Here is a 21,125-nt window from a genome sequence, read left to right on the forward strand (position 1 = left end):
TAGAAACTTTCCTCCAATGGCGCAGCCCTCTGAGGACTTACAGCCCAAGTGACCAATGGTATGAGAAATTAATGATTTTATCCCCGCCCCCTGATCTGTGAGTGAGGGGAGCACGGTCCAACTGAGAATGTCGGATGAGGAGAGGCCCCGTCTCCCGGAGAAGCTGCGGCCAATGGGCGCGGAAGGGGCGGTGCGGAGCGTGGATTGTTTATATCTTGGGAGGGGAAAAGTAGGTCAGAAGGAGAGACGGGGTCGCGGTAGCCGCTGCGGAGCAGGTAAGAGGTAGGCGGGATGAGGCTGCGGCCTGTTCCGGGGCGGGGGAATCTGTGAAGAGCGCGGGGGGACGATGCATTTGCGACCTGTCCCCGGGCTGGGGAGGGGGATCTGTGCCGGGGGAGATAAGCCTGCGGCCGGTCCCTGGGTGGCGGGGAGGAGGGGAATCTGTGCAGGGAGAGTGAGCCCGCAGCCTGTTTCTGGGCGGGGGATCCGTGCTCTGTTAAAGGGCTGCTATCTGTGGGAGGAGCAATACATTTGTGTGTGTGCTTAAGGAAGGAGTGTGGATCTGTAGCCTTTAAAACCTGTTCCCCTCTGTGGGGTCAGGCTTTGTCCTGTGTGGGACGAGGGGAGCCGCATACTGCTCGCTAGCCACCCCTATTCCCCTCGCCTGGCATAGCCAGGGTAGATTCTAGTATGGGCTCAGTCCCTGGTTCTCTGAATGCCTACTGGGTTTGTATTGGGGTCAGTCGTGTTCTCTGGCCAGGCTGGGCTTCCTTAAGCATAAGGGAGTGGGGTGGTGTCTGGAACGGGTCTGGTCCTAGCCATCTCTAGCAGACAGGAGCCAATCTGTACTGCTGGCCTCTGTGTCATCACTGAGGGATTGACATGCTGCCTTGGATACCATGGAGATGAGTCTGGTGTAAGAACCTCGGGAGTACAGAATTGCCGTCTGTGGTGCTGGTCTGTACCTGAGAGCTCTAGGCAAAGTCACTCTTAAAACCCACAGGCTTGAGTGCCAGTTGCACACTAGTGACACCACCCTCCCCCTCTTGTGCCCCAGGAATTCTGCAGTTAGAGCCCTGGCCTGGACAAATGGCTGATTCTGCCAGCTGCAGCCCCATGGCTATCTTGTTTGCATCCTGAGGGAAAAGAATCTGTGTAGCTAGGTAGAAGGGGTCATTGTTATTGAGCTGCTCTTTCTTCCTTAGTGTCCCTGCACATTTGGGCAACTTTCTCAGAGGTACTTCGCAGCATGGCATCACTCTTTGCCCTCACAGTGTGTTGAGTGTGACTTGAATATGGCTCTTGTAGTTGTGCAGGCTGCTGCTTTCTTTATTCCATGCTGACCTCGCAGCAGCAGCATCACCTGTCTTCCTGACTATGAGCTCAGTTATTCTAATTCCTTCCTGACAGGATAGCTCTGTCATTTACCTGCTGAGCAGATTGCAGGAGATAATTTGCTTGCTGCTCTGAGCAACCATCATCATATTACATTGATCCTATCATCTTTTGTTAACTGCCAATCAAGTGAAACTGGTACTGCTGGGCCTTGGCACATTGCATGCAATCAGCTAAAGCTTCATTCTAGACTTCCTCAGACCTCGTACTGCCCCAGATATCTGTGATCATGCGTGCCTGGCTTGTGGTGATCCCACTGTCTTGGGTCAGTGTGAGAATGGACCTGTGCTGTGATGGGCCCTCAGCCATGGGACTTTCTCCTCCCTGAAATCAGTCTCAGTCCTTTGTGCATGACTTTTAAAAATGTGTCTAAACCTTTCTTCCTACCTCCTAGATGACTGAGTATAGCCACTCTTGAGTCTGTATTAACCTTTACCTCTCTTGTGCTGTTTACTGTTCACTTCTGCTTCTGAGATGCCTCAAATTGTTCCTATTTATCTCTTTTTATGACTATGGCTTTTAATGCTTTATACAGTGGCTTAAAATATATTGAATTGCCCAGTATCTTTACAAGTACTATTTTTAGTCTCTTCCACTGGAAGTAAAATTTTGCCCTTCCCTGTGGAGTATCACCCCACTCCAGTAACATTGTGTACCTCTTTGGGGTGTATTACCTCCACAATTCTCCCTCACCTAAATCCTTGCCTCTGCGTTATTGACCCTCTAGCCTTACCCTAGTATCTTTCTTCTTCTTCTCACAGGCTCTGCCTTCAAACAGGTTTAACTTCTGATATGTAAGATCAGACTAGCTTTTTTTGTGTCAAGTTAACACTTTACTCTCTTATCAGCTTGGGCACCAATAATGAATCTTTTCCATTCTCCCCTGGAGATCTCTGATCTGCTCTTCCTATGTAGTAGTGTTTCAACAACTTGGCATTCTGCTGATGTTTGACAAGTAACCTGGGTGCAGGTTTTCCATTAATCTATTTGGGGTCCAATCCTGTATCCACATGAACCACTGGCAAAACTTCTTGACCTCAGCATCAGCAGGTCTGGGCCTTTAATCTTTGCTCACTGACTGAGACTTGCTCTCCCTTCCCCATCACAGGTTAGATCCAATTATAACTTATGGAAAGGAAGGAGAATGGTTCTCAAGTGTCAGCTGCTGAATAAAGACTAAGCTGATTCTTGGGGTTGTTTGTCAATAATTAGGCTTTGTCTGACTCGTGTACTTCCTGCTGCCTGCAGTCTCCCTGGGCTAGAAGTAAATCACATTTGGATATGGACATTCTCTTCTTTCTCCCCTCCTTCGAAGGAACCTGATCGGGTGTCAGTCTAGAGGTACAGATTGAGTCAATCTCCGTTTCTATGTTCCTACTCCTCCCCGGGGTATGTGTTCTTTTATGCCCCTTTCTAAGGTACTTTTCTTGCCGGGTCTATTCTTCTGTAATGTTAACTGGAGTGGGGGGCAAGACACTAAGAAACCCTCCCTCTTGCCCACCTCTGCTTTCCCTGTCTGCGAAATCCTGGGTAAGAGGAAGTCTGGCAAAGTCCCCGAAAGGCAATCAAATGCAGCCTCCTCAGCCCAAGGGAAGGAAGCCAGTTTCTGAGTTTAGTCCCCTCCTTCCACTTCAAGAACCCCATGCTCCAGAAAGCATTATCACAAGGACTACTGGCTCAATTGTCCCAGCCGATCTCAGCTGCTGGATTAAAGCAAAGTGAGAATTGTGTAAAATATCCAGGACCCAACCCATGTCAAACTGCACCCAGAGTGCATTAAGGAGCCAGGCCGGCCTCTGAACCTTAGGGATATGGTCCATGCAAGAGATACTGGGAACCAAATAGTGCAGAATGTGTCTGCCAAAGTTTAGTTTATTGGTGCAACCCCATTAGTCATTCAGCTGGTGACAAAGGTGTGTGACCTGCGCTGAGATCTCATGGCTGATGGGAAAAGTCACAACCTCTGGCCAAGCACAGATGAAAAGAAACTCCCAGCAGCAGCCACCAAGTAAGACTCCTAGAATATAGCAAACTTGAGTGGCAGATAGTTCAAGTAATTATTGATAATGAGACTACCCTTTTGGTTGAGGGATACATTTTTTTATTATTATTATTATTTTTTCCCCGAGCACCAAAAATGAACTGGGCTGTTTTCTTTGACTTCTCCCACCCCATTTTATCACTGTTATTGGTCTTATCCCAATTAAGCTTCAGCCAGTTCTTTCATCTTTGGCCCCCAGTCTTGGCTGGACCCTGGTAAAGCAGAACTGCACCATCCAGATCTGAAAAGTGGAGACTTACTGTATGTCTCCCCTACAGCAGCACAGCTTCCTACGTCAATGGAAGAGATTTTTCCATCAATGTAACTGATCTACCTCTCCACAGCTGTGTTGATGGAAGAATTCTTCCATTGACCTATCTGTATCTACACAGGGGGTTAAGTCAACCTAACTACTTTGCATGGGGTGCAAAATTCTTCTCAGCTCTGAGTGACATAGCTAGGTCGATCTAATTTTTAAGTGTAGACCAGGCCTTAGAGCTTGGTGGTACTACATTTTACTGTCTTCACTAGCAGAGTAATGTACAGATTGAACTGGTGGGCTACAAGATTAATATCCTTTGGAGCCAGCATGAGAGCCCTTGGAGTGAAGGAGCAATCTCTGTACTGTCATCTGGGTCCTGTCAGGCAAATGGAGCAACTGGAGCCTGACTGCCTATCCTTACAGGGGTTGGTGGTATCAAAGGCTGCTGCTGATGAATCTAAAATCATGCATCCGACGAAGTGGATATTCACCCACGAAAGCTCATGCTCCAAAACGTCTGTTAGTCTATAAGGTGCCACAAGACTCTTTGCTGCTAAAATAATTGGTATGGGCATTTTATCTTTATCCACTGCTAAAAGAAGACAGTTTGTTAATGAAACCAGCACAGTCTCCAAATCCGATATAAAATCTATTGAAAAGTGTCAAGGAAACAGAGGTCTTCATACTGGTGAGGCAGTACTGGCACTATCTATGGTATCTTCCCCCACCTGCCCTAAATGAACATATCTGTGCATCTTGTGATGTTCCACAGATAACCCCTTAACTGCTGCCAGAACATGTGCATGGGTCTCAGCAGAAGTTAACAGACTGGTATTTACACTTAGAAGTGATTTTCAGGAATAAAACATTGACCTCTGTGTCCCCTCCCATTTAGAACTCTGGCCACAGTTTCCAAATCCATATGAGCTGCTCCTAAATCAGGTGTGTGTGGAAAGAGTAGGAAGCTGGTATTATACCATAAGGGTTTCCGCAGGGTCTCCAGGGGTAGGGCTAGTGTGTGATTCAGCACTTTCTTTCCTGCTTTAGGAATAGAATGAGGAATCAGTGTGTCTGTGTATTTCAGAAGGGGTGGTCTGGGAATAGACTCACAGAATTGCAGGACTGGAAGGGACTTTGCAAGGTCATTCTACTCCAGTCCCCTGAACTCATGTCAGGACTAACTATTGTCTAGACCAATAGTTTTCAGTTCCCTCACTGTCAGCAGTGCTCTGAACCAAATCTCTGGGCATCCCACAGGGAGGTAGAAATGGGTCATAGGGAAGAACAGAAAATCACATGAATCTCAGATGTATGTGTTGCATAAAATGCTGGTAAATACCACTTATTCTTCTTTCCGCCTTTCCTCTAACTCAAAACTGAGGAGTCTGTGGCAGTACAGTATACAGGCAGCACCCTGTCCACAGATCTGTTTAAAGAGGCTAAGAGATGGATCTTTCTCTCTTAGAATTGGTATGGGAGAGTACAGTGAATGATAAAGTGTCAGGCTTAGGCCAGTGTGTTTTTATTTCATTAGCAAAAGATAATTAAGAGCTGCATAGGCCAGGAAGACCCCTCAACAGCGGGGCTGTGTGGGGCAAGGCGCTCTCTAGCATGTTTGCTCTGAGGGAACTTGGCATTTTCAGAATTAGAGGGATTTGCACACGAGTTTAAGGCAGTGGTTCTCAAACTTTTGTACGGGTGACCCCTTTCACATAGCAAGCCTCTGAGTGCGACCCTCCCCTTACAAATTAAAAACACATTTTTATATATTTAACACCTCATTATAAATGCTGGAGGAAACATGGGGTTTGGGGTGGAGGCTGACAGCTGGCAACCCCCCATGTAATAACCTCACGACCCGTTGAGGGGTCCCGACCCCCAGTTTGAGAAACCCTGGTTTAAGGGATGTTTGGAAGATGTGTGGAACCCTAATGGAAAGCTCTGAGGAGGAAGGAGGGTTTTTTTTTGTGTATGACATACTAAAAGGAGATTCTAGGGGGGAAAGGAGGGGATTGAGCAGCAAGAATTGGCTCTTCTGTTTCCTTATGGGTACGTCTACACTACGGGATTATTTCGATTTTACAGAAACTGGTTTTGTAAAACAGATTGTATAAAGTCGAGTGCACGCGGCCACACAACGCACATTAATTCGACGGTTTGCGTCCATGGTCCAAGGCTAGTGTCGATTTCCGGAGCGTTGCACTGTGGGTAGCTGTCCCGTAGCTATCCCATAGTTCCTGCAGTCTCCCCCACCCCTTGGAATTCTGGGGTGAGGTACCAGTGCCTGATGGGGCAAAAATCATTGTCGCGGGTGGTTCTGGGTACAGCCTCACCCCTCCCTCCGTGAAAGCAGCAGACAACCATTTCGCGCCTTTTTTCCTGGGTGAACTGTGCAGATGCCATAGCACGGTAAGCATGGACCCTGCTCAGCTCAATACTGCAATCGTGGACGTTTTAAACACTTCACGCATTCTCGTGCAGTCTATGCTGAACCAGAACCTGCAAAGCCAGGCAAGGAGGAGGCGGCTACGGCAGCGCGGCGATGAGAGTGATGAGGACATGGACACAGAATTCTCTCAAACCGCGGCCCCCTGCGCTTAGGAGATCCTGATTGTAATGGGGCAGGTTCTAGCCATTGAACGCCGAGTTTGGGCCCGGGAAACAAGCACAGACTGGTGGGACCGCATAGTTTTGCAGGTGTGGGACGATTCGCAGTGGCTGCGAAACTTTCGCATGCATAAGGGCACTTTCATGGAACTTTGTGACTTGCTTTCCCCTGCCCTGAAACGCCAGAATACCAAGATGAGAGCAGCCCTCACAGTGGAGAAGCGAGTGGCAATAGTCCTCTGGAAGCTTGCAACGCCAGACAGCTACTGGTCAGTCGGGAATCAATTTGGAGTGGGCAAATCTACTGTGGGGGCTGCTGTGATGCAAGTAGCCAAAGCAATCATTAAGCTGCTGCTACGAAAGGTTGTGACTCTGGGAAACGTGCAGGCCATAGTGGATGGCTTTGCTGCAATGGGATTCCCTAACTGGGGGGAGGCGGTAGATGGGACCCATATCCCTATCTTGGCACCGGAGTACCAGGGCACCCAGTACGTAAACCGCAAGGGGTACTTTTCAATGGTGCTGCAAGCACTGGTGGATCACAATGGACGTTTCACCAACATCCACGTGGGATGGCCGGGAAGGGTTCATGATGCTCGCATCTTCAGAAGCACTGCTCTGTTTAAACGGCTGCAGCAAGGGAATTACTTCCCAGACCAGAAAATAACAGTTGGGGATGTTGAAATGCCTGTCGTTATCCTGGGGGACCCAGCCTACCCCTTGATGCCATGGCTCATGAAGCCATACACAGGCAGCCTGGACAGTGATCAGGAGCTGTTCAACTACAGGCTGAGCAAGTGCAGAATGGTGGTAGAATGTGCCTTTGGCCGTTTAAAGGCACGCTGGCGCACATTACTGACTCACTCAGACCTCAGCCAAACCAATGTCCCCATTGTTATTGCTGCTTGCTGTGTTCTCCACAATCTCTGAGAGTAAGGGGGAGACCTTTATGGCGGGGTGGGAGGCTGAGGCAAATCACCTGGCCGCTGATTACGCGCAGCCAGACACCAGGGAGATTAGAAGAGCACACCAGGAAGCGGTGCGCATCAGAGAAGCTTTGAAAACGAGCTTCATCATTGGCCAGGGTAGGGTGTGACTGCTGTTTGTTTCCCCTTGATGAACCCCCACCCCTCTTGATTGACTCATTCCCTGTAAGCAACCCACCCTCCCCCTTCGATTACAGCTTGCTTAAGGAAATAAAGTCACTATCGTTTAAAAATCATTTATTCTTTATTAATTCATTATAAAAAGAGGGAGAGAACTGAGAAGGTAGCCCGGGTGTGGTTTGAGAGGAGGGAAGGAAAAGGCCACTAAAAATTTCACATTAATGACAGCCTTTTGGTTGGGCTGTCCACGGGGGTGGAGTGGGCGGGTGCACAGAGCCTCCGCCCACGCGTTCTTACACGTCTGGGTGAGGAGGCTAAGGAACATGGTGAGGGGGGAGGGTGGTTATACAGGGGCTGCAGCGGCACTCTGTGATCATGCTGCCGTTCCTGAAGCTCCACCAGATGCCGGAGCATGTCAGTTTGATCACGCAGCAGCCCCAGAGTTGCATCCCGCCACCGCTGATCTTCGTGCCGCCACCTCTCATCTCGAGCGTCCCTCCTGTCCTCACGTTCGTCCCTCCTATCCTCACGTTGGTCCCTCCTGTCCTCATGGTCACTGGCATCTATCCTGTACTTTGCTACCACGTCCTTCCACTCATTCAGATGCGCTCTTTCATTGCGGGTCACTTCCATGATTTCGGAAAACATTTCTTCTCGCGTCTTTTTTTTTTCCGCCGCCTTATCTGAGATAGCCTTCGGGACGGAGTAGGGATGCTTGAAAAATTTGCAGCTGCATGAGGGAGGGAAAAAAGGGAGAGAAGTATTTTAAAAGATACATTTTACAGAACAATGGGTATACTCTTTCACAGTGAACAGCACTATTCACCTTACATAGCACATGTGATTTCACTACAAGGTCGCATTTTGCATCTTAATATTGAGTGCCTGCGGCTCTGGTGTTACAGATCTCAGACACAGGTCCGGGCATCAGAATTCAGCTTGCATGCGGCCATGGTAAGCCACTGTCTTTCGGCTTCTGCAGCCTTCATATATACAGTGCTTACCCCTACCCCCACCGCATGGCTGGTATCATGAAAGCTCACTGCTAATCACCTCTATTCCTCCTCCCCCCCCCCACCCGCACCGCGTGGCTAGTAGCTGGGAAGATCTCTGCTAGCCAAACGCGAAAAAGTTCATCGCTATTTCACTCCTCCCCTCCCCCTGCTTGGCTACGTGCAAGGAAGGATTTTTTTTAAGCAGCAGGCCACGAACCCAGTAGGAAAATGGGCATCTCTTAATTAAATTCCTGATTTTCAACCAGGTTACCCTGAACGATATCACTCTGCTGAGGATAACACAGAGATAAAGAACGGATGTTTCTTGAATGCCAGCAATCACCAGGACCATACGCAGCTATGCTTTGTCATGCAATGATACCCGATTACTCGCTACATGCATGGCGTGGTAAAGTGTCCTACCATGGTGGACGGAACAAGGCTGCCTTGCCCAGAAACCTTCTCCAAAGGCTTTTGGAGTACCTCCAGGAGCGCTTCATGGAGATGTCCCTGGAGGATTTTTGCTCAATCCCCAGACATGTTAACAAACTTTTCTAAGTAACTTTACTGGCCGCGAATGCATCCCAAGTCCTCAGGGCAAATCAATCATTAAAAAACGCTTGCTTTTAAACCATGTTTTATATTTACAAAGGTACACTCACCAGAGGTCCCTTCCATGGCTTCATTGTCTGGGATAGTGGCTTGGGAGGGCTGGGAGGGTAATTCCGTCTGGGTCAGAAAAAGCTCCTGGCTGTTGGGGCTAACGGAGTGCTGTGTGCTCTCTGCAAGGTCATCCTCCTCACCTTCTTCATCGTCATCTTCCCCGTCCGCATAATCCTCAGCCATGGCTGAGATTACAACCCCCACCTCGGAATCCACGGACAGGGGTGGGGTAGTTGTGGCGCAGCCCCCTAAAATTGCATGCAGCTCAGCGTAGAAGCGGCATGTTTTTGGCCCTGCACCGGACCTTCCGTTTGCTTCTTTGGTTTTCAGGTAGGCTTGTCTGAGCTCCTTAACTTTCACTCTGCACTGCACTGAGTCCCTGCTATGGCCTTTTTCCATCACAGCCTTGGAAATTCTTTCAAATACTTTTTCATTTCATCTTTTGGAACGCAGTTCTGTTAGCACTGAATCCTCTCCCCATATAGCGATCAGATCCAGTACCTCCCGTGCAGTCCATGCTGGAGCTCTTTTTTGATTCTCAGGAGACTGCGTGGTCACCTGTGCTGATGAGCTCTCCACGCTGGGCAAGCAGGAAATGAAATTCAAAAGTTCGCGGGGCTTTTCCTGTGTACCTGGCCAGTGCATCCGAGTTCAGATTGCTGTCCAGAGCGGTCACAGTGGTGCACTGTGGGATACCGCCCGGAGGCCAATACCGTTGATTTGCGGCCACACTAACCCTAATCCGATATGGTAATACCGATATTAGCACTACTCCTCTCGTCGGGGAGGAGTACAGAAACCGGTTTAAAGAGGCCTTTATATCGATATAAAGGGCCTCGTAGTGTGGACGGGTGCGGCGTTAAATCGGTTTAATGCTGCTAAAATCGGTTTAAACGCGTAGTGTAGACCAGGCCTATGTGAGTTGTTGATGTAATGGCTAGAAACTTGTTCTGGTCTCTCTGGGGGAAATAGAACCTCCCCAAACCTGGTCTCTGAGATGCAGCTGGCTAGGATTCAGAAACACACAAGAAGTTTTGTTCAGGACAAGCTGATGAAAAGATCATTTGCATCCGACGAAGTGGGTATTCACTCACGAAAGCTCGTGCTCCAATACGTCTGTTAGTCTATAAGGTGCCACAGGACTCTTTGCTGCTTTTACAGATCCAGACTAACACGGCTACCCCTCTGATACTTGAAAAGATCATAGACCAACTTCTTGCTGTGCAGGGACAATCTTCTCTTCCCATTATAGTCAATTAGTCAAAGATGAGCAGACAGGCGCACGCAGATCAACTTGTGTAGTGACTGTAGATCCAGGAGGCAATGCCATAGACAGCTATGAATGGGAGAGTTTAGCATCAGAACTTGGCTATGCACAGTGTAGTTACTGGACCCACAGGTGCCTGCATGTCAATTATTGTTGATCTTCATCTCTTTTCAGGACAAAGGTGAGGGAGTTGGGTGGTTCGTGCAGTAGCAGTTCTCCCTTGTATGCCAGTGCAGGGTGGCACCACCTCCCCTTTGTGCTTCTAGGAGTATTTCTGGTAACAAAGTTCAAAGTGAAGTAGATCCTGGTATTTCTTTCAGCTAATTTGGGCTGGGAGCTCTGCAGAGGTGGTGAGCTTGGCTCCTGAGGGTAGGTTTATGCTTGTATTGCTCAGCAGCAACCCCTGCTGTCCAACAGGTATAGCATTGACCATGCTATGAAAGGTGTGTGTCTTACTAGTGTAGCCAGAGAGTAGTTTGTGAGGCATGGTTCCATAAGGTCATGGTGAAGGTCCAGGTTTGACCTGACCTGGGCGATCCCAAACCTATTCATAAGGTGGCCAGGAGAGGGGGTTGGAGCCTGATGACAGCTGTAAGGAGTTGGGGAAACCTATCACTGGAAGGAGGTGGTGCACAAATAGATCCTTTCCAGTTGACTGTGCTGCTCTGGGTAATCTTATTTTCTTCCCTTTCCATTTTGCAGATTATCTCTCTCAAAACACCATGGCACGACGCACACGCAACAGCAGGGCCTGGCACTTTGTCCTGAGTGGGGTACGCCGGGAAGCAGATGCACGGGCGGTAGCTTTGGCCTCTGGAGCCCATGGGTGGGGCTATGACTCTGATGGGCAGGTAGGTTGGAATATTAAGGCTTCCAAAGTTAAAACATGCTTTAGAAGAGGATATTTTAAACACCCATTGAGGAAACCTTTCTTCCTCCCAGAATGCAGGTGACTAGTGGCTTGAGGGCTAGGTGCCCAGTGTGGCAATAGCATGCACAATGGGCCATATTTGGACAAGAGGCTAGTAGCCTAAGCTTATAGGGCATCTAAGCTGATGCAAATTACTTTCTGCCCCCGGTGTATGTTATGAGAACTTGGACTCTCACCCAATTACCAGCCTGTAACTTACAAGTCCCCTTGACACACCACCTCTGAATTTGGCTCACTTGGTATAAATTGATGTAGAAGAGTTGGAAGGTGGGAATGAAGCAGGAAAAGAAATAGAACCATGCAAGAAGGGATACATTAAAATAGCTTGCTTTCCCCCAACTCCTAGTTATACAGCAGGGGCCTCAAACTCAAATGACCACAAGGGCCACGTGGGGACTAATACATTGGCCCGAGGGCTGCATTACTGACACTTGCCCCGCCTCTTCCCACCCCTTTCCTGCCCCCCATTCCAACCCCTTCCCCAAAATCCCCACCCTAACTCTGCCCCCTCCCTGCCCCCAGGGGGTGCAGGAGGGGTGTGACAGGGGCTCAGGGCAGGGAGTTGGGGTGAGGGGTGCAGCAGGGGGTTGGGGTGGGGGTGTGGCAGAGGGCTCAGGGCAGGGGGTTGGGGTGCGGCAGGGGGCTTAGGGCAGGCGGTTGGGCTGCAAGAGGGGTGCGGCAGGGGGCTCAGGGCACGGGGGTTGGGGTGCGGCAGGGGGTTGGGTTGCAAGAGGGGTGCGGCAGGGGGCTCAGGGCAGGGGTTCGGGTGCAGGAGGGGTGTGGGCTGCAGCAGGGGTGCGGCAGGGGGCTCACGGCAGGGGGTCAGGGTGTGGGGTGCAGCAGGAGGCTCAGGGCAGGGGGTTTGGGTGCAGCAGGGGGTTGGGTTGCAAGAGGGGTGTGGCAGGGGTTCAGGGTGCAGGAGGGGTGTGGGGTGTGGCAAGGGGTCAGGTCAGGGTGTGGGGTGCGGCAGGGGGCTCAGGGCAGGGGGTCGAGGTGCAGGAGGGGTACGGCAGGGGGTCGGGGTGCAGGAGCGGTGTGGGGTGTGGTAAGGGGTTCAGCTGCAGGAAGGGTTTGGGGGGGGCGGGCTCTGGCCTGGTGCACACTGGGGGCAGGGCAGGCTCCCTGCCTGCCCCGCCCCGCCCCCACGCCACTCTGGGAAGCAGCTGGAACCTGGGGGAGGAGGGGCACAGGGGTCTGTGTGTTGCTGTTGCTTCAGGCACCGCCCCCAGCAGCTCCCATTGGCCAGGAATGGGGAACCGTGGCCAATGGGAGCTGCTGGGGGCGCTGCCTGAAGCAAAAGCAACACACAGACCCCTTTTCCCCCCATTCCCCATGTTCCGTCTGCTTCCCAGAGCAGGGCAGGGCAGGCAGGGAGCCTGCCCTTCCTCCGGTGCACATCAGGCCGGAGCCGCTCTAGGTAAACACTGGGGGAGGGCGGGGAAGCCGCAAGGAGCTCGCGGGCCACAGAAAATAACCCCGCAGACCGCGTGTTTGAGACCCCTGTTATACAGGCTAAACTCCCTTGCAAGGTCACTTCTGTGGAGGGGAAAGAAGAGGAAAATAAAGGGCAGAAATGTGTCTTTCTAGATGTTTGGCCTGAACATCAAAACAATTTGCTGAAGAGAGGAGAGCACTTGGGTGGGCTATGCACAAATGAGCCATTGTTGTACAAAGTCCAAGTATCTCCAAGTGTCCTTGCAGCCTTTAAGTATGACATTCAATCTGGGCAATGGAGCAGGAATACATAGGAAACACTGGGATAATTATCTAACACCAGTGTAAATCTAGAGTAATTTACTAGTCATTGAGATTAGAGTCTGGCCCTGCACCTTGAAATACAAATACTGCATAAAAGAAATCTGTTTAGGTTCAGCTGTTTGATCTGCTAGCATATAGGGATAGTAATGTTTAGGTGCTTTTGTAACTAAATGTCTTATGTGCCCATACACCACAGTAAGCAAAAGCTTTTTAATGAAAGTATGTGAGGCCTTCCAATCACCTGTCCCCTAGGACAGCCACCAACATGGAGTGTTGTCTCCTGCACATGAGGAGTGGCAGCAGTTACTGCTTGAAGCCACCATTCCCTCACTCCTGAAAAGCACTGTACATTTTCCCCCCTTGCTTGCGGTACTACTGTTGGTAGCATCCTAGCCCCTTTTTCCACGTCAATCCCTCCGCTGCCCAACCTCGCTTTCCCTTTGTAAAATCAAGACCTGGAATGCAATGTGCCTGTTGTCCGCCTCCTTCACTTTGCTTGAACTTTGCATCCTTCCCCATCCACTCATCTGTGTGGGCTCTTTTGGGCATGTGCCCGCTGGGACCTTTGGGTATTGCTGCAATACAAGGAGTGTCAAGCCATGGCTTTGTAAAGCACTGCTGGAGCTATGGGATGTCCCTCAAATTTTAGCTTTCTGATGGTGTCCCTTTGCTTTTCCATGGCAGCACAGTGACTCTGACTCTGAGCCAGAGTTTCCTCCCCTCTCGCCCTCCATCCCCAGTGCCATCCCTGTGACAGGAGAGTCCTACTGCAACTGTGAGAACCAGAATGAGACTCCCTACTGCTCCAGTCTGCACACTATCCATCACGTCAAGGACTGCCAGTGCGGTGAAGAGGATGAGTGTAAGTAAGCAGCTCTTAAACTGCTTTTGCTATTCCTCTGGGGTTTGACCTGTGCTGCTTTCTCTTTGCCTGTATGTTTCAGGTTCCCCTCGTGTTATGCAGATGATGGTGCCCCTTGCTCATCTGTAGAGAAGCATGGGGAGGGGGATCACCACTGCATTCTTAGTGGGGAAAATATAATCTGTGCTATTCCTGCATGGGGTGCTATTTTGTTCTTATGACATACCCCGTAGGGAAACTGGGAAGATAACCAGTATATTAAATCCTGTATGATTCACAGGCTAAACTTTAAAGATGTTAATGCACCAGATCTCACCTGTGGGGGCCTGGTTTCAAATCTGGCTTAGGACACAAGTGAAATTGAACTTCATGTTTACATCCCAGAGCATGTCTGCACTACCCCGCCATGAACTTCTGGGGTGTGAGTAGCAGTGCACACCAATGTGCTGTAACTCCCCCATGTGGATGCTGCAGGTACAAACAGAATGGTTCCTACTTCACATTAATGTAATCCAGTGCACATTGCTGTTCATACACCTGTAGTCTGAACTGTGGGGCAGTGGACATGTAATGAGGATCAAACTCAGCTCACTACCTGACCAGTTTGCTAATTGTACTGAATTAAGGAGTATTGAAGATCAGGCTTATTGTGCATTAGGAGAGCTAGATAAAATCTGGGCCTGGCCAGATGGTGGGGGTGCTCATAGGTGAGGAATGAGAAGCCAGCACACTGCTTATCCTCCGACTGTAATTTCATGAGCCTAAGGGGGAAAAAAATGGGATTCTCCAAAAATCAAGAATGCTCTAGAAGTCTCTTAAGTTCTCATTTTCCCAGCTTAGACGTCATCTGGGTCGTTTCTTGCTTGTCTTTCAGATTGACATTGCTGTTTATAATAAACACTGACGGCAACATTACTTTGTCTCATTCATGGCCTGGATTCCATCCCAACCTCACATGCTAACTGACAGCAGTTATGTATGCGACAGTGTTGGGTAACTGCAGTTGTAAGACAAGTTGCTTTCATATCTGAGCTCTGGTGTTACCCCCAAATGAGAACCATTGTTTGTTGATGGTGACAGACGTGGTTAAGGATGGACCACGCTGGCATGACATCCCCAGTCAGAATACAAGCTGACTGTTCAACTAACCCAGCTTGGTATTTAAAAAATCTTAAAGGCTGATAAAATGTTTTGTTTCTGGGTTGGTGCGATCTCGTATAGCCCCATCTCCTAAAGATGTTGTCTTCTGAACAGACTTTGAGTGGGTGTGGGATGACCTGAACAAATCGACTGCAACCCTCCTGACCTGTGACAACCGCAAGGTGAACTTCCACACAGAGTACAGCTGTGGCACTGCTGCTATCCGTGGGAACAAGGAGCTGGCAGAGGGGCAGCACTTCTGGGAGATCAAGATGACCTCGCCAGTCTATGGCACTGACATGGTATGTTGAGACAAGCTGTTTAGGAACAAGTAGGTGCACAGAGATAGACGAGCTTTTAACGGAACAGTACATGCCTCATCAATAGCTCTCAAAGTACTTCACGAAAATTGGAATCCTCCTCAGCTACCAGACAGGGAAACTAACCGTTTAATGTCTGAAGGGACCATTAGATCATCTGCTCTGACCTGTGTGGCACAGGCCATTAAATTTCACCACAATACCCCTATATTGAGCCCAAGAATTTCAATTAGACTGAAGCAGAGAAGTTAAGTGACTTACTTGAGATCTCACAGAGTCAGTGGAGGTCATGTATAGGACCCACATCTCCTGGCTCTCTTTCATGCCTTTTGTTACATTATTATTTGTAGGTCAGCAGTGGTTGTCTCAACATGACAAAATAGGAGATGGGCCCTGTCGCACAGTGCTTGAAGTGACAGAATGCAGAGAAATGCCAGATTCCTGTCCAGTCAGAGATGCACCTTTTTCTGACTAGTTCCTAATGTGTGATGAATGCTGGAACAGCACTGGAGCATGTAGATAAAGAAGTTACTACAGTAACACCTCACTTAACGTTGTAGTTATGTTCCTGAAAAATGCACCTTTAAGTGAAATGATGTTAAATGAATCTAATTTTCCCATAAGATTTAATGTAAATGCGGGGAGTTAGGTTCCAAGGAAATTTTGGGGGGGGGCAGACAAAAGGTATTATATACTGTACAGTACTGTACTGTGGTTGGGAAGTGACCCAGGCTTACCTCACACAGGCACAGCCCACTGCAGGCAAGGACACTAGGAAGCACCTTCGCAGCAGCAGCTTCCCTGGAGAAGAACAGGTGCCAACTTTGCTGGGGGATGCTGCAGGCCCACCTCTTCCCGTCCCCACTCCACTCCAGGCCCATCTCTTCCCACCCCAACTCCACCTCCTCTCCGGAGCATGCCGCATCCTCGCTCCTTTCCCCTCCCCCCGAAAGATCTAAGACTTTCTGGGAGGGAGGGGCTGGAGCAGAGATGTGGCGCTTCCCTGGTCCTCCCCCTCCCTCCCAGCGCTTCGTGCTTAGGACTTTCTGGGAGGGAGGGAGTGGGAGGAGTGGAGACGCAGTGGGGGAAGCGCTAGGAGGGAGGGAGAGAAGGCGGAGAAGAGGAACTTGTGCAATGCTCCCTTGTAAAGTCTCTGCTCTTCTGCAGAATCTTACAAGCAGTGGACAGAGCAGGCAGCCAAACGACGTTATAAGGAAGCATTGTACAACTTTAAAAGAGCATGTTCCCTAATTGAGCAGCGATGTAACTTTGAAACACTGTTAAGCGGGAGGACGTTAAGTGAGGAGTTACTGTATTTAGCTAACAATCACCATTTTCCAATCCCCCTTTGGAGTTGTAATGCTGGCTTTTGATGTGGCCATCTCCTGGTTTACTATTTTTGTCTGAGTGAGGTGGGCAAACTCCTAGAACGCAGTAACTTGCCCAGAAAGTCCGATGGAGCCTACTGGGACATACTAATAAAAGTAGCAGAGGGAGAGACCCAAAGGTGCAACTCCTTGTGACGTTCCCCTCTGGTGTTGTCTGAACCAGTGATCTGCTAGGTCACTCCAATCCTTGACTCTGGGAGCCAAACTTACCCTGCTCTGCTGTGAGAACCCCCACTCCTGGGCTGTTCGCACATAGCCTCTGGCATGTAAGCTGCTCCCAGCTACTTACAAGCGAATGACACTAGCCAATATTTATGGTCCCAGACACAACCCTAGGAACCTCTGTCTTGCAGTGTCCAGTTATGCCCACTGGATGCTGCAAGCTTATATGATTTGGTCAGTTTAACAAAAAAATTGATATGCACCAGGCTTGTTATCCCAAGAGGAGTCTCTGACACGCTTCAAACCAAACGCACTGCTTCAGGTAGAATAAAGAAACAGATTTATTAACTATAAGGATAGATTTTAAGTGATTATAAGTCAAAGCATAACAAGTCAGATTTGGTCAAATGAAATAAAAGCAAAACGCGTTCTAAGCTGATCTCAACACTTTCAATGCCCTTACAAACTTAGATGCTTCTCACCACAGGCTGGCTGGTTGCTCTTCAGCCAGGCTCTCCCCTTTGATCAGTGCTTCAGTCGCTTGGTGTGGTGTCTGTAGATGAAGTTGGAAGAGAGAGGGAGGAAGAGCATGGCAAATGTCTCTCCCTTTTATCATGTCCTTTCTTCCCTCTTGGCTTTGCCCCCTTCAGAGTCAGGTGAGCATTACCTCATCGCAGTCCCAGACTGACCAAGGGAAGGGGGGTGACTCACTCAGAGTCTAACAGATTCTTTTGTTGCTGCCTAGGCCAGCGTCCTTTGTTCCTGTGAGGCTGGGCTGGGTTTGTCCCATACCTGCCCTGATGAGGTGTGAACTGCCTCCCTGCTCTTGGAGAGGTTTTACCTGGGCTTATTTTAAGCCATGAGGGCACATTTTCAGCCTCGTACCGCCATACATGAAGTTATAACCTATAACATTACTATAAGAGCAATGCTCAGTGCATCATGAGCCTGCCGAAGACACCCAACATGACAAACTTTGCATTGGATACCACACAATCATTTTATAAAGATGAACATGGGAGTGTAAGATGTTTCCCCAAGATACAGAGCATCACACTCCTGTATTGCGTCTTACTGCTATGCTGTGCGTAATGCCCTGAGTGGTTCCATGGCAGAAACAAATATCTTGTTTTCTTCTTTGGCATGGGCTACCTCCGTCCAGATGGTGGGAATTGGGACTTCAGATGTGAATCTCGACAAGTACCGCCACACATTCTGTAGTCTGCTGGGCAAGGATGAAGACAGCTGGGGACTCTCATACACAGGTAATGCAGGATAGGGAGGGGGACTGCTGCCTTTAGAGTTCATGGGGAAGGCTCATGGATATGAAGAAACCTAATCCTAGCAATTGTGGAAGTGCTCTGAGGGATGGGAATAAGACTGAAATGGGCACCTGGACTGTCATTCTGCTCTGATATCCCTAATGGACTTGGACTGAAACTGCTGCCCACAGCCAGCCTTTCATTTGGGCAGTGGAGAGAATCCATGCATATTGCCAGTGTTCCTGTTTTCCCATCAGGATTGCCTCTGTCATTTAAAGTCTTTTTTTTTTTTTTTTAATACAGTGAAGTAACTCCCTTAACTGGATACATAGACTGACCTAGAGGCTGAACGTTGTCCATGCCCCACCTCTTCTGTAGATAACAGCATAAACTGCCTCCCCCCCACCCCCCGCTGCCACCGCCAAAGTGCCTCAACCTAAAAAAGGAGTGAAGGAAGTCCAATCTCTGTTTTTCTGTATTTGCTCCATGGCTGAGGCTGCCAATGAGGCTCCCTCCCCACCGCCTTGGTGAGAACACCTAGCTCATTTCACTTAGGCTGTCACACCACAGAGGGGCAATAACTTTCAGACTTTAACATGTTTGGCCTATACTTGACCATGGATCTAGAGGCAAGAGTGTATTTCACCATTGACTGTCTTCTGAGCTGCTAAAGACCCTTCACATGCTCTGGGATCGAGGGCAGCAAATGGTGGTCATGGGGAAATCCAGGGTTTTTTAATTAAATGGCTGACTCCTTCAGTCTGTACAGACTGAAGAAGAGATTGTGGAAGATGGGATGGATCTAAAGAGTATAGGATTGCTTCTTAATTTGCTGTCTGTCTGTCTAAGGATTACTCCATCACAGGGGAGATAAAATGAACTTCTCCTCAAGGTTTGGCCAAGGCTCCATCATTGGGGTTCATTTGGACACATGGCATGGAACTCTCACTTTCTTCAAAAACAGGAAATGCATAGGTAAGAGCTGGGACAAGGTGGCCTTCATCCAGCCAAACCCACCCTTAAGCACAGTGGTTCTCAAACTTTTGTACTGGTGATCCCTTTCACATAGCAAGCCTCTGAGTGAGACCTCCCCTTATCAACTATAAGCACTCTTTTTTAATATATTTAACACTATATTATAAATGCTGGAGGCAAAGTGCGGTTTGGGATGGAGGCTCACAGCTCACGACCCTCCCTGTAATAACCTTGCAACCCCCTGAGGGGTCCTGACCCCCAGTTTGAGAACCCCTGCTTAAGCACAACAAAGTGATGAGACAAAACATGCAGGGAGGGAGGGGTGTATGAATTATGGAACATTGACCCTTTGGGTGGGTCTTCAGATTGTTGCTGCCTCTTGGAAGTCTCAGTGCCATCTGACTGTTTGGAGATGGGGATAGTTAGTGGGCTTCCTTAAATGGCAAACTATAGGAAGATTAAGTGCATAAAGCAGAGTATCTCTAAAACACCTATTTACTCCTTCAACAGGCCTGACTTCAAAAACTCCTGCTTTCCAGATCTCTATCCATAAGTTTGTAGACACATTTAGGTGGGAGAAGGGGTGACAGTTCAGATCACAGGGCATCCTAGGAACTGTATCCCTGCATTATAGGCAATTACCTAATTGTGCCCTTGCCTATGACTAACACCAGCCTCCTTGACTGTATATCCTCCCAGGAGTTGCAGCTACCAAACTGCAGAACAAGAAATTCTACCCCATGGTGTGTTCCACTGCAGCCAAAAGCAGCATGAAGGTGATCCGCTCATGCACCAGCTACACATCCCTCCAGTACCTCTGCTGTTATCGCCTCCGCCAGCTGTTGCCCAACTATGTGGATACGCTGGAAGTGCTGCCATTGCCACCAGGACTTAAGCAAGTTCTACACAACAAACTAGGCTGGGTGCTGAGTATGAACTGTAGTACATTGAAGCCTTCCACCTCTTCTTCCTCCTTGTCGGGAAGTGACTCAGATAGCACCTGTGGCTCAGATGCAGAGGCATGCCAAAGGAAGAGGTGCAGGAGGACATAAGTTATTTTCAAACAAACTGCGTTGGGGGGTGGTTTCCTTCATTATCTCTGAGGGTGATCCAGGCCAGACACCTGTTCGTGGGGACACCAACTTCTAATCAAGTTTGCAAAGACTTCTACCCTCTTGAAATCTTTTAAGCTACAAGCATCAGCCACTTGCATTGAATACCTATCCCAACTGAGGAGAGTGACTTCTTTGAAATAGGCAGCCCAGATAACCTGCAGCAAAATTTCCTAGCTTCATCTCCTACTCACTGCCACCATCACTAGCTGATCTCTAGGGCATAGACTGTTCCAGCAGAGATGCAAGCTTTCAAACCGGCTTCCTGGCTTCAGAATGTGCGTCTCTTCTAGCAGGCTTTATGGTCCAATAAATTACTTGACTCCCATCAAAAGACAATCAGTTATCACTCCATCTCTCTCCTAACTGTTATACCTGCAATGAAGGCATTGGGTCACTGGGATGTGATCTAGAACAGCAGAGTTTAGAGGAGGGCTCTTAAAATTGCATGTATATGCTTTACTGTTGGCATTGTAGTGAACGAGCAGTTACTTGCTAGAGCTGATTGTAAATGATCTCATTTGAGTCCTGTGACTTCTTTAATTGCTTTGCATGTTGGCTACTGCTGCTTTTCCTGTATCAAAGACTATTAAATGGTAATAAACATACTGTTTAACTGCCTGTGAAGGTATGCGCTAAAGTGTGGCTCTCAAGAATATTGACAGTATCATAATGAGTCTTGAAAGGGCTATTAAACCTCATGCTTCAGGGTTTAAGCCAATCTCTATTGGAGACCAGGAGGAGACTGTGACAGGTTGGACCCCCCTTTCGGTATGCCACTGTATATGCTGGGGTCCCACTGAGGCCGCCTGTCCTACCAGCCTGGGTTTCCCTTGCACTGTGTTGCTGTCATGGGCCTCTCAAGCCCCTTTATTAACT

At 49.0% G+C, this 21,125-nt stretch overlaps 1 protein-coding gene across 2 annotated transcripts; it reads left to right on the plus strand.

Moving 5' to 3' along the window:
- Nucleotides 1–132: 132 nt before the first annotated feature.
- SPSB3 (splA/ryanodine receptor domain and SOCS box containing 3) lies at nt 133–20,872 on the plus strand. 2 transcript variants are annotated; one of them, XM_044979656.1, is made up of 7 exons: nt 133–275; nt 11,039–11,187; nt 13,710–13,887; nt 15,142–15,329; nt 18,060–18,162; nt 19,009–19,134; nt 19,834–20,872. In XM_044979656.1, the coding sequence occupies exons 1-7, from the start codon at nt 173–175 to the stop codon at nt 20,184–20,186; spliced, it is 1,200 nt and encodes a 399-aa protein (XP_044835591.1). In that variant the 5' UTR covers nt 133–172; the 3' UTR covers nt 20,187–20,872. The 2 variants fall into 2 exon arrangements, with proteins under 2 accessions (XP_044835591.1, XP_044835592.1); XM_044979657.1 differs by having other exon boundaries at nt 180–282.
- Nucleotides 20,873–21,125: the final 253 nt, after the last annotated feature.

The sequence above is a fragment of the Mauremys mutica genome, chromosome 11, assembly GCF_020497125.1.
Source record: "Mauremys mutica isolate MM-2020 ecotype Southern chromosome 11, ASM2049712v1, whole genome shotgun sequence".
Taxonomy (NCBI): Eukaryota; Metazoa; Chordata; order Testudines; family Geoemydidae; genus Mauremys; species Mauremys mutica.

Bases quoted from the DNA above. Each gene is read 5' to 3' on its own strand.
- SPSB3 (XM_044979656.1), top strand. From the start codon at position 173: ATGGGCGCGGAAGGGGCGGTGCGGAGCGTGGATTGTTTATATCTTGGG. The intron at 276-11,038 runs GTAAGAGGTAGG...TCCATTTTGCAG, and splicing joins CGGTAGCCGCTGCGGAGCAG to ATTATCTCTCTCAAAACACC. The intron at 13,888-15,141 runs GTAAGTAAGCAG...TCTTCTGAACAG, and splicing joins GTGCGGTGAAGAGGATGAGT to ACTTTGAGTGGGTGTGGGAT.